General features: G+C 30.5%; 4 protein-coding genes across 4 annotated transcripts; 3 read left to right on the top strand and 1 right to left on the bottom strand.

Moving 5' to 3' along the window:
- Positions 1-5,682: 5,682 nt before the first annotated feature.
- Positions 5,683-7,062, top strand: USV1 (Usv1p; the record flags this gene model as incomplete). The annotated part of the gene is made up of 1 exon (XM_011275398.1): positions 5,683-7,062. One exon carries the CDS (start codon positions 5,683-5,685, stop codon positions 7,060-7,062), a length of 1,380 nt encoding a protein of 459 aa, XP_011273700.1.
- Positions 7,063-7,852: 790 nt separating this feature from the next.
- BN7_3995 (uncharacterized protein) lies at positions 7,853-8,578 on the top strand (the record flags this gene model as incomplete). The annotated part of the gene is made up of 1 exon (XM_011275397.1): positions 7,853-8,578. The coding sequence occupies one exon, from the start codon at positions 7,853-7,855 to the stop codon at positions 8,576-8,578; it is 726 nt and encodes a 241-aa protein (XP_011273699.1).
- Positions 8,579-9,185: 607 nt separating this feature from the next.
- Positions 9,186-10,916, top strand: CET1 (polynucleotide 5'-phosphatase; the record flags this gene model as incomplete). Its single annotated transcript, XM_011275396.1, has 1 exon — positions 9,186-10,916. One exon carries the CDS (start codon positions 9,186-9,188, stop codon positions 10,914-10,916), a length of 1,731 nt encoding a protein of 576 aa, XP_011273698.1.
- Positions 10,917-11,086: 170 nt separating this feature from the next.
- ALG5 (dolichyl-phosphate beta-glucosyltransferase) lies at positions 11,087-12,156 on the bottom strand (the record flags this gene model as incomplete). Its single annotated transcript, XM_011275395.1, has 2 exons — positions 11,087-11,989; positions 12,094-12,156. 2 exons carry the CDS (start codon positions 12,154-12,156, stop codon positions 11,087-11,089), a joined length of 966 nt encoding a protein of 321 aa, XP_011273697.1.
- Between the last annotated feature and the right edge of the window lie 474 nt (positions 12,157-12,630).

Here is a 12,630-nt window from a genome sequence, read left to right as displayed (position 1 = left end):
TGCTCAATATTAGCTTTAATTTTAATGATTTTTGAAAATAAAAATTAGGATCTTATATTGAAAATTTTATGAATATATATTTTTATTAAACATGATCATAAATCATAAGTGATCGACCAGAAACCCACGGTGACACAAAAGTAACATGAGCAAAAACCTAAATTTAGGATCTTATGTATGTAATGTATGTACGCAATTTAATTTAAACTTAATTCAAAATTTCATTAACACAAAGACGAATTGACACAAAGATGACTAGATCTTCATAATTTGTCGTTTTCTTATAGCTGATCTGATTACACGATATATATCCAATGCTACTAATTGTAAAATCAACGATCAACATCAACACATCTTCTTTATTTATATAAAGCCATCAATAGGGCCTAAGGTAGTTTGCAATATCTATATTATAAGTGCTTTAACATATAAAATTGTATATTATAGATATACATAATTATCGAGCGTAGTTAATAAATTTTGAACATGATAATATGATAATATTTCATTATATAGTAGTATATATATATTCTGCCCTTACCAACTCTCATAATCAATAACGGAATTCGGAACTATAACGGAAGCTAAGCTTTACCGATCGGTTTCACAGCCAAAAAAAAAAACACACATAAGCTTTAAAGTGATTGAAATTTTTGATACCTTCACTAGATTTTCGAAGCACCTAATTTAATTTAAGGGTTAATTCATAGTGTAATATTTCATACCTTATACCTGTAATTACCTCATTGTTTTTCGAATTTCAATTATAGATGTATAGATGAGCTTTCTGTCTATCTACGTTAAGTCGTTTATGTTAAATGCATTTCGTGCGTTTGAAAATGTTACCTTGAAGATCAATAATTTGCTCGTTTTCTCGAATCTCGATTCTCTAGACAGACCCTCGAGGCTCCAACATAAGATCAGTGTAAATAAATTGGTTAAACAAAGTACGCACAAAGATTGAAGATAAGGGATCACACAGAAATCTTAGACCAATTTGTTTTTCTGCTAATAAAAAACAGTACTACGTTGTCTTTCAGAGTTAGTATTTTTTCAGACTTTAATTCAATGCCCTCAACTTCAAGTCTTCAAGGCTTTTTAAAGCCCATTTTTCTTAATATAAGCAGTTGAGCGCATAGTAGATCTTTAGTGCTTCGTAAAATGAAACCCACATGAAAAGAGAATGATTTTTGGAGCTCTAATTAATCTGAAAGTCTCTCGATAGCTATTAACAACTTACAAGTGGTTGAAAAATACAAAATCATGGATACTTGAAAGTTGACTGATAGATCTTCATTTAAATGACAGTCTCAAAACAATTTGTAAACGTTTTGAAGCATACGTATTAGATTAAGGTTATCAAAAACCGGGATTGATGGGGAAAATATTATTTAAAATGTACTGTTTATGTCTGATAACTTCGTTGTGTTGGGTACTTGAAAGTTGATACTTGATGTATACAGTAATTAAGCTATTCTATCAACTAATTAACTCAACAAAATTATAGATTGATCTTAATTTACGAGAACGAATCTCTTCAATATGAACGACGAATAACAACACCAAGGAGACTATCTAAAGTACATATTTCCTTAAGCGTCACAGAGAATGATCAAGTATGTAAACTAAGAGGTATAAGCATTTTGAGTTTCAAATTTTAGGAAATGAAAAGCTAACTAATTTATTTGATGAAATTATATAATTCATCAGTGATGTTGTCTGAGATTTCGATGGTTCCATGTGATCCATGAATCATGATTTATACTTTTGGTTCATAACTGAGTCCTGTATTCAAGAGATACACTAAAAGCCGCCACTAAACTTGATAGTAGCTGTGGTGAACTTATCTAGTTCAATACTGGTAAATGCTAAACAGTTAAAACTTACGTTACCATTGATTTTACATTGGTCATGAAAACAAGCACCAGCGTAGCGCATTTTTGTTATTAGTTTACATTTGTACATTTGGTCTTTAAAGCAATAACGTGTTTTCTTGGTAGTTATTGCATGATAAGAGGCTTTAAGAGCCTATATATTCATAGATAGTTTCGGCTTTCAACAGATCTTGATTCTTGATGATACCACTTTTCATACTGTACCTCGAGAGACATCAAGCACGGGTTTTATGACCTAATGAACCTCTTTAATAACTCATACACCATAAGTTCATATCTCAACAATAGTGTTCAAATTAATGCTAAAAGGAAGGAAGGTGTTCTTTTAGATCTGAGTCCTGACTTTTGAAATCTTTAATATACTATGTAATATGTATGATGTTCTTCATTCAACAATACTCAAGATTACCGGGGGTTTCAGCTTTGATCATTTATGTATTGATTGTTGATCTTTCAATGTACGATGTATCTTCCATGTACAAAACAGTTGTTGAAACGAATTGTAAAATCGAAATTCAACGATTGTGGGACGTCTACATGAGGTAAAGTAGTAGTTTGAATTATAATAATGATTCACTTGTATAGTAGCATACTTTGGAAATGGTTACTACGTTCCTGAAAGGATTCAGCAAGGTACGCGTTGACATTGCAATGAATTTCAGAAGTGGGATTACTAAGTTTCTAGGCCCAATTTAAATTCAATTCACGAATCACCAGCTAAGAACAAGTTTATGTTCAGGTTCCAAATTTTATTTATAAAGGCGAAAGTTATTTCCATTGCGTCTGTTTTCATGCATAAAACGGTTCAAGCTTTATAATACAGCAGGTAGTAAATTGTAAATGTATGCGTTATTCTTCGTTTTAAAAGTCTCAAAAACTTGAGTAATTGTTCAATGAGAGGACTAAATATGGATTATACCGGGAATTTCATATAGTAAACAATTGAATATAAATAAGGAAGACCTTTGATTACAAGTCATGATTAGTTGAATATAATATGGGGTCTTCAAAAAGATTTACACACGTAGTACGTGAAGCTGTCGATTAATTTAATTATTAATGACGTCGCTTTCTTCGAACTTTTCGGATATATAAATAAAATACAGTGGTACACAGTAGATATTTTTCAAGTCTAACTAATAATTAACGTGTATATTAAAATCACTGAAGAAATATTATATATCAACATGGTACTCACTCCACGTTGTAATTCATTAACTAGTTATAAGTTCAAGAATATCAGTAGTACGTAGTACGTACGTCTTCAGTCCTCAGAACCTGATAATTCCATGGGAATTTTGAGTATTATAATTTATATACAAGCCTTATACAATTGCAATGTCATGAATTTGATATACTTAAAAGCCACTAACTTGTTTTGATCGTAACTCCATAACAGTGGCATTAATTTAGGCCTCACAAATAGTTTAAGGCCGTTTTAGGACTCTTATTGTTGAATCTCGTGGTCGGTGTCCAAGTGAACAGCTACTCATCGTCAATATTTATTCAAGTAAAAAACGCTTTGATTCTAGCGTACTCACTGATGTATATAGATACATTTCACTTGAATTCATGAGGCTTGAATATGATTATTTATCAATCAATAACGAATCGTGATGTTCATGGTAGTTGAATCTAAGGCGATGATGGTAACTGTAATATTATAATTACCTACACTACCCATCTCTCTGATTACAATCACATGTAACTTGTAAGACATCCAGATAAAGTTACGATTAATTCTCCAGAAACTGATGTACTATATATGCCTAGATCTACCTTAATTGTACAATTTTGTGAATGATGATATATCTGATTACACAAATTATCGTTCAAAGTGGACTCGAGTGGAATATCAACTTCCTTAGTAAGTGCTTGCAAATGTATCTATAGCTGGAGCCTGGCAGTTCTAAATGAAAAATCACATCGCGACAACGTATTTAAACGAGTCAAAGTATAGCCTATACTTTAGATCCATCTCATCACTGATCAGTACCTCAAGTAGGCGCCTACATAATTGTTCTGAAGAGTTCTAACTTTAACGCTTTAACGTCCCACACTGCCCGCGTACTAAACTAGCCGTTAAAATTTGTATCAATTAAAGCACTTGAATATAGTAGTTTTTGTATAGCTCAAGTGATATATGTTATATACAGGTACGTTATTCTATATTCTATAAATAAAAATCATGTGCAAATCAATATTTAACTTCATGACTTCATTGGAGCTTAATTTCTTACCATCTAGCTTATAAATCTATCTTGAATTCGAGATTCGAGTCTATAAAATAAAAAGAGACCCGGTTTCACCAGGGACCAAGCTTCTTTAAACAGCGAGATCCAGACTTTGGTAACCATATTTGACCAACCAACAAAACTATAATAAGAAGTTGTATGCTATAAGCTATATGCTATAATTTGCTTGGAGTCAGTAAGTTATTTTGATGGTACATTGTAATCATGAGATGGAAGATCAATAAGATCATTTAGGTGTTGGTAACTTGTTGATATCTTTGAAAAGCGAATTTCGTGCTTCAACAGACATGTTTGAAGCATTAAGGGCGAACCCTGTTTCATCATGAAACATATTTTAAATTTTGAGTATATAAGAGCAAAAGATCAAGTTCATACCTTTCCAAATTTTCAGCCAACCAGATGTTCTTTTGAAGGTAAACATGGGTGAATTTAAGCTAGAGTGACATGATAGGTAAAGATGCCTTATTATTAATAGTATAACTTCCTGACATTCCTTTTGAAAAGGAATGATTCCTTAGAGGTTTCTCATACTTTTAGTTATAACTTATCATGTACCTTATATGTATCGGGGAGTCTCCAGAGACTAGAAAGTTTCCCCTAGCGGGTCTACAGACCGATAGACCCACCAATACAGATCTCATGGACAGGTACATACCTAACAAAGTACATACTACATCGCACATTAACAAACAGACATCCTTTCGAAAGTCAAAGGAAGGAAATTCAATTAGCCCTTAAGAAGCTTTAAGTACCCTTTTTACAAAAATTTATACACTTTCATCAAGTTCACCAATTAACTATTAACTGTCAATTCTACCCAAAAAAAACTTTTGTCAAGTAAAGTCTGTTCCTGTCCAGAATCCATATAAAGTTCAAAGTTCAAACGCATATCCCAGGCAAAAGAAACCAAACAGGAACCTGAACCTGGAAACGCTAAGGTAAGTTGTAACCAAGACTCACATATTCGATCAAATAGTCAAAAGTTCAAAACTTACCAAACAAAAGTTATTTAACATTTTGAACATCCCAGAATTTCAACAACACAATTTTACAACTCAACTCCTACTACAACAACTACACTGGTCAAATAGCTTACATTTTTCAAATAAAACATTTCCATTAACACGCTCCCATTACCATATCGTTTAGCTTGTTCATTTTTCGTGTTCGTGTTTGCTTGTGAAAAAAAAATACCCATCACCGAAAAATCTATTAGACATCATCATCCCCTGGTAGTACTAGCTAGATTTAGACACATCATCCAAAATCTCAAGCAATAATTACTCTAATACCACAAACTTCCCAAAATAACACGTCCACCATACCAGACCCATCATTCCTGTCCAAAATATCAACACCATTATAAATTGTTTCCATAGCCCCTGTGACTGAAAGTGAAGGTTTTCAATCTCGGTACCTGAAAGAAGCTATTTTTAATTCACACAAGGCGTGTATAACAACAGAAGGAAGTACCATTTACACATTAAGAAGAGACTTTAAGATTTCATTATAAGATAAAATAATATTACAAGATGACAAATACTTTACCTTCAGTGAAAAAGAAGATTAAAGGAAGAACATTCCAATGTACTGGATATCCAGATTGTCATATGACTTTCACAAGATCAGAACATTTAGCAAGACATATAAGAAAACATACTGGTGAAAGACCTTTTGAATGTGTTCATTGCGCAAGAAAATTTTCAAGATTGGATAATTTAAGACAACATAAACAAACTGTTCATGCTCATGAACCTGAAGTATTGAATGGTAAAATACGTCCAAATGAAATTAGTGAAAATAATGAACTTCAACATCCTCAAATAAATGAACCTGAACATTATCAAAGTAATAATAATGGAAATGATCTTCATGAAAATAACAAGAATTTTTATCAACATCAATCAGATTCAAATTCATCAACAAATTTACCAGATGCTGCAACTAATTTATTAAGACCTACACAATTCAGATCTAAACATAGACCAAGACCTATTGCATTACCATCAAGAAAAACTATATATAATGATGCTCCTTACACAGTTCCAACTCCAAGATCTGCTACATCAACTTCAAATCATTTATTATTAAGCCCCATTTCTCCTGCAAATTCTATTCATCAATTTAATTCAAATTATCAAAATTCTTCATCTGCATTACCTTCAGTACAATTTTTAACATCAAATGGATCAGGCTCAACTGGTGATAGTTTAATAAGTCCTTATAATTCAAGTTTTAGTTCAAATATTTCGAATGCAAATACACCAACTAATTCATCATTTGATTCATCTGCAAGAACTCCAACAAATCATTCATTTACATTTGGTAAACCTTTACAATCTTCTTATATGACTTCTTATGATCATAATTTACATACACAACCACAATATGCCCAATATTCACAACCAGCACATTTACAACAACAAACCCAACAGCAAACTCAACAATCAAACCAATCATCACAACAACAACAACAGATCTCACAAACACAAACACAATCACAACACAATCCATCTTCTACACATTCTTCAACATCATCAACATCTTCACAACAACAACCACAACGTCGTTCTTGGTTAAATAATGTATTAAATAATGAAACAAATTCATATGCACATCAATCATCAAATTCATCAAGTTCTAATAATAATCAATCAAGTTCAACTCCAATGTATTCATATCAATATCAACCAATTTCAAATCCAAAGATTTCACATGATCGTCAACCTTCAAATGATTTACAACAAAATAATAGAGTACGGATTGAAAATTTATTAAATTCATCATCAAAATCATCACCAAATTCAAATAAACATTCTAATCATCATGAACAAATTCATCATCATGGCGAAAAAGAAAGAGTTAAATTACCTAATGTTAAAAACCTTGGAATAGATATATCCAAGAATTAATGATACACATAATTGTTTTTTTTAACAATCAAACACACATAAACACATATACATATATTATTACATTTTTGTTCCTTCTTAGTTCTAGTTATATCACCCTAGAACCAATTTTCACATTCATACAAGTTTATATTTAATCGTTTTTATTCCATTTTTTTTATTTCAATTGTTTCGTTTATAAACCTTTGTGCTTTTTAATTATCATTTTGTCATGTCCCTTGAAATGTTGTTACATAGATTTTATATTTAATTCCCATTCATAATTTTATAAAATGTTTTATAAAATATAATTTAATTGTAGACGTGTATAACTTATTACCGCATTGGGCAGTCTAGAAATACGGTGATGTCACTTTTCTTTTTCCTGGCTGGTGATGCCGGTTCGCGCACGTTTGCCAGTTGAAATTCAAAATTGTCAGATAACCAACCACATTTAAATCTCAAAAGTTCCCAATCGAAAGGGATAGAAATAACCAAGTATTAAAAAACCAACTACAAACTAATCAGAAAACTCAAGCTATAAACAAACACACACACACAAATAAACTAGATCAACTATTTGCATTAAATCAATCAGCTCATCGACTAATTTAACCTTAATTTGAGAGAGAAAACCATTGCAGATCTCGGATAACACTTAAATTATTCTCGAAAAACACAAGGGGTAGGTTCAATTTTAAGACATCAAAACTAATGAATCGAACTTTTAAAAGTGATTAATGAGAAACTAACATAGACCATATAGAAACTTTCCATTAAACTCACACTCACAAGTATCCAAAGATTCATAATGACCACATTTTATAGTCAAAATAGACCTTTAGGTACCCAAACAACAACAAATCAATCATCGTTACCTGGTCAACAATCATCAATTCAACAACAACAACAAACTCAACAAAACAATTTATATCAACAATCTAATTATGATTTCTCTCCATTAGCTAACCAAGTTTACCCTTATAATGGTTCAAACCCAAGTTCAAACGGTTCAAATGGGTTAGCAAGTGCAGTATCTGTTGGTTCAAATGGTTCAAATGGTAATGGTTACATTTATAACAACTCACCTTTAAATAACAATGCTACTTTAAGTCAACCAAGTTCATCTGCTTATAATAATTTGAACTTATCAATTAGAAGTACTGGACAAGGTGTTTATCCAACACCAAGAGCTTCAAATTCACCAAATTTAAATTTTGCCTCTTTATATTCATCAAGAGCAAGATTTCATGCATCAAAAGGATTCGATTTAGAAGATGATTTAGAATTTTGTCCAGAGATTCATGAACATCATGCTGTTCAACATCATAGATTTAATCCTTATACTTCACATACTTTTAGTCCAAAAAATTCCCCTTCAACTATTGCAGTTGATACAACATCACCAATTACGAGAAAAGATTATACAACAACTAATGAAAGCCCAAAGAATATCACACCAAGAGCTAAAAAAGTTTTAGAAATTGTTAACCCTGCAACTGGATTAAGAGTTTCTTCACCAGCTCCTTATAAATGAACGTTTTATGACCCCCATATACACTTATTATTATTTTTTAGAATTTGACAACAGGTCTTGTTTTGTTCTTTACATTTTTTAATTAAATTTTTACATACTCATTTTTTTATATATATTTATCGTTTAATCTCTCTCAGATTTATTTTTAATGAAATTTTATTACTCATATCATATTATACTTAATGAACAAACTCATACATCTATATTTTAGATCAATCATCATTATGACATGCACTTTTATATTTTGTTTTCATTTTTAGATCATGTTTTATTGTTATGTCATATATTGTTTATAAAGACCGTTGTCATAAGATACCAATTTAAATGCTTTTTCAGTTATTCTATATATTGTTTTATATGCTTATATTATACATAATCATGATTTTCTCTTAACAATTGTAATACTGATATAAAATTTGGCTATACTGATTACAAACCACTTACATAATCACAGGGTAACTATTTTACGAAGCGCGCACGCAGACCCGCGAATTTCTATACATTGCAAAAAGTGCATCACAGCTTTTTAATGACAGTTGAAATAAAATATTAAGGTACTGCAAACCATTAATAACCAATTCAAATTTGTATTATATTATCAATCAGGATGGATTTGAGAAACTTGTTAGGGCCTTCAGATTCAGGTGCTCAACCGGTAAAAGAAGAGAAAAAGGAACCACAACAGACCCCCAACAATAACAACAATGACCGTCCAGAATTAAAACATAGATATTCATCAATTAGCAGTTTAGTAAACAATGACGATGATGGTCAAAATTTATCATCTCCTTCATCAAGCATAATACATCCAATGAATTCACCGGTGCTACCTTCCAAACTACCGCCACAAGGTTCCAATCCAGTTACACCTGGTAGTAAACCAATTGATTTGATCAAAGCGCGTAGTAGTATTACAAGTTTAACAAATGAAAAAGATGTTGATGTTGATGGTAAAGAAACTCCAAGTATTGCTAGAAGATTGTCATATGAAGTATCAACAAGTGAATCAAGCTCTCCTGCTTTGCCTAAGAAAACTATTCCTAGACAACCTTCATTACAAGATGTGATGAATACTGATAAGCCAATTGAATTTGAAGAACCTCAATATAAAGAACCTGAAGAAGAAAAACAACAAAATATTCAATCCAATTCTCAAAACTCTCAAAAATTGGAAAGTTCACCAAAAGTTTTATCTCCAAAATCTGCTAAAAAGGAAAAACCATCTTCACCAAAACGTTCACCTTCAAGATCACCAACAACTAAGAGAAAACAAACTGCATCTAAACCTCAATCACCAAGAAACAGTGGGAACATTCAAAACAATAATCATCACCATCATCCTGCAACAATTGATGATGAATTATCAAAATTGAAATCAATTGAAAAACAAAAACCTAAAGTGAAAGGTAAACCAAGACGTTATGAACAACCTCCGATTTGGGCAAGAAAATGGAAACATTTAGCTGAAGAACAACCAGGTGATTATACTGAAGGTAATGGTCAATCCAGTAGAAATACTTTCAATAAAGCCGTTTCTATAACTGGTGTTAAACCATATAATGATATAACAAGAAGAATAACAAATTGGATTTATGCACAAATACATTCAACTCCAAAAGAATTACGTCAATATTTAGAATTAGAAACTAAATTTGGTAGAATTTGGGATAAAACTACAGATAGAAGAGTTCAATTACCTGTAACAACAGAATCTATATTAGATGATGGATTTGCATTACAATGTACATTTAAAACAGGTGTTGATAAAGATCATTTTGAAAGATTAAAGAAATTTTTAATCAATTTAACAAAACTTCATAAAGATAATTTTAAAACGGTTAAATTTGATCAAATAGATAGACAATATAGGGAAGCTCAAAGAAATCAAATGCCAAAATTTTATAGATTAACAACTGATAAAAGTACTCAAAGAATTGTTCAAAATATTGAAAAAAGAAAATTAGCAAGTTTATTTATTCATAATCCTGATCAAATATTTGATTTTAGATTAACAATGAGTATTGAATTACCAAGTAATGAAAATCCTGCAAGATTTCAAGATGTTACACCAGAATCTGAAAGATCTAAAAGAAGAACTTCAATTTTCCATGATTTAACTGCATCAAGATTTGATATTACAGATGTTCAACAAAGATTAAAAGGTAGAAATCAACAAGAACAAGAATCTTTAGAATTAGAAATTGAAATTGATATCAAAAAATTAGTTTCATCTTATGAAAAATTAGAAACTGATAGCTTTACATTTGAAGATATGTCTGAAACGTTTATGGATAATGCTAGAATTTTAAATAGAGAATTGTTAAAACCTGGGAAATGAATCCAAATGCTTCAAAAATCTGATGAATTTGTTTTTTATCCCTTTGAATAAAGGGTTGTATCTAATATATATATATAGAAGAATAATGATGACAATGTGAAATTAAAATATGCAAACAATTGAACTGTAGCTGTCTCTATATATGTATATGTATAATCATATCAGGTGGTTCATTTATAATCTTTATAAATCCCTAAAATATATGCTAATCTTGTAACAACTAAATCGATAGCCATATTTATACTATCTCTTGCTAAATCAACTTTTGAACCATCAACTTCATGCCATGAAATTGGAACTTCTTTAATTGGAATTTGTTTTCTTATAGCTAAGATTAAAATTTCAACATCAAATATCCAACCTTCAGTATGCATATATGGGAAAATTTTTAAAATTGCTGATCTATTAAATAATTTAAATCCACATTGTGTATCTTTAATATCTCTTATTCCAAAAATGAAAACTAATGTATGTAAACTATACATTAAGAAATTTCTTATAAAAGATCTCTTAACGACAGCATCTGAATCAACCATATGAGCTCTTGATCCAATTGCAAGGGCTGGTGAATCACCTGCTGATTGTATACTTTTAATTAATTGTTCAACATCACTAAATTTAGAAGCACCATCTGCATCTGCAAAGATGGCATATTTACCACGAACATGTTGTATACCATGTGTAACAGCACCACCTTTCCCCCTATTCTTGACTAATTTTACAATTCTTAATTGACCTTTTTGTAATTTAAAATAATTTAAACCTAAATCTAATGCATATTCAGCAGTACCATCTTTTGAACCATCATCAACAATTATAATTTCAAATTTATCATCATATGTCTTGTATAAATGAGAAATTGCATCTTCTAACATGATTTTCAATCTCTTAGTTTCATTATAACATGGAATAACAACACTTAACTCTATATCATCTTTAATTTCTAAATCACCACGAATTGGTAAATCATACTTTACTATATCTTCACCCTTAGAATCTATTGTTATATATTGTAATTCTGATACATGTGGAGCTCGAGGCTTATGTGAAAATATTATAATTGTAGAATAAATCTATCGATTCTAGTTAGTATCAAAGAAACCTCTTTAAAATATTCCATTCCAAAGCTTTGAAAAAGCGTGTAATGAAGAAACAAAACATTCAATCTTCAACTTACAATTATCACCAATGTCACTATCGCAGCAACAGCATAGTATCCCAAAGTAGTCACTTCAACCATCTCTCCAAGCGCTCCAAATATTTCCTTTCAAAACTCTTTTATCAACAAAATCTAATTGAATATAAGTTTATAATATTAGAAAAACTTGAAATCTGTTAATTTTGAAATGTCAACATCAACGACGGTTTTTTTCGCAATTTTGCAAAACACGAGTTTTAACTTTTTTTTGGCGTAGTACCGCTAATCTTTTATGCCAAAAATTTCCGAAATTTCCTAAAATAGATTGCAAAGAATAAACAATAAAACGTCAAAATCAAAAACACTACAAGATATCAAGTTTTATAAATATATTAGTACAATTAAGAAATGAATCTATATATGTATAGTGTATGCAAATGCTATGATTAAAAAATGTGAACAAAAAAACCTAAAAATGTTGAAAAAAACAGAAGAAAAATTAACCAAAAATTTAACTAAATTGTACCTATGATGTAAAACCAATATAGTAAAGAAAATCATTATATAAATCATTAA

This window comes from Wickerhamomyces ciferrii, contig 00127, assembly GCF_000313485.1.
Source record: "Wickerhamomyces ciferrii WGS project CAIF00000000 data, strain NRRL Y-1031 F-60-10, contig 00127, whole genome shotgun sequence".
Lineage (NCBI taxonomy): Eukaryota > Fungi > Ascomycota > Saccharomycetes > Phaffomycetales > Wickerhamomycetaceae > Hansenula > Hansenula ciferrii.
The sequence above is the reverse complement of the archived record's forward strand: the minus strand, read 5'-3'. Positions and strand labels throughout refer to the sequence as shown.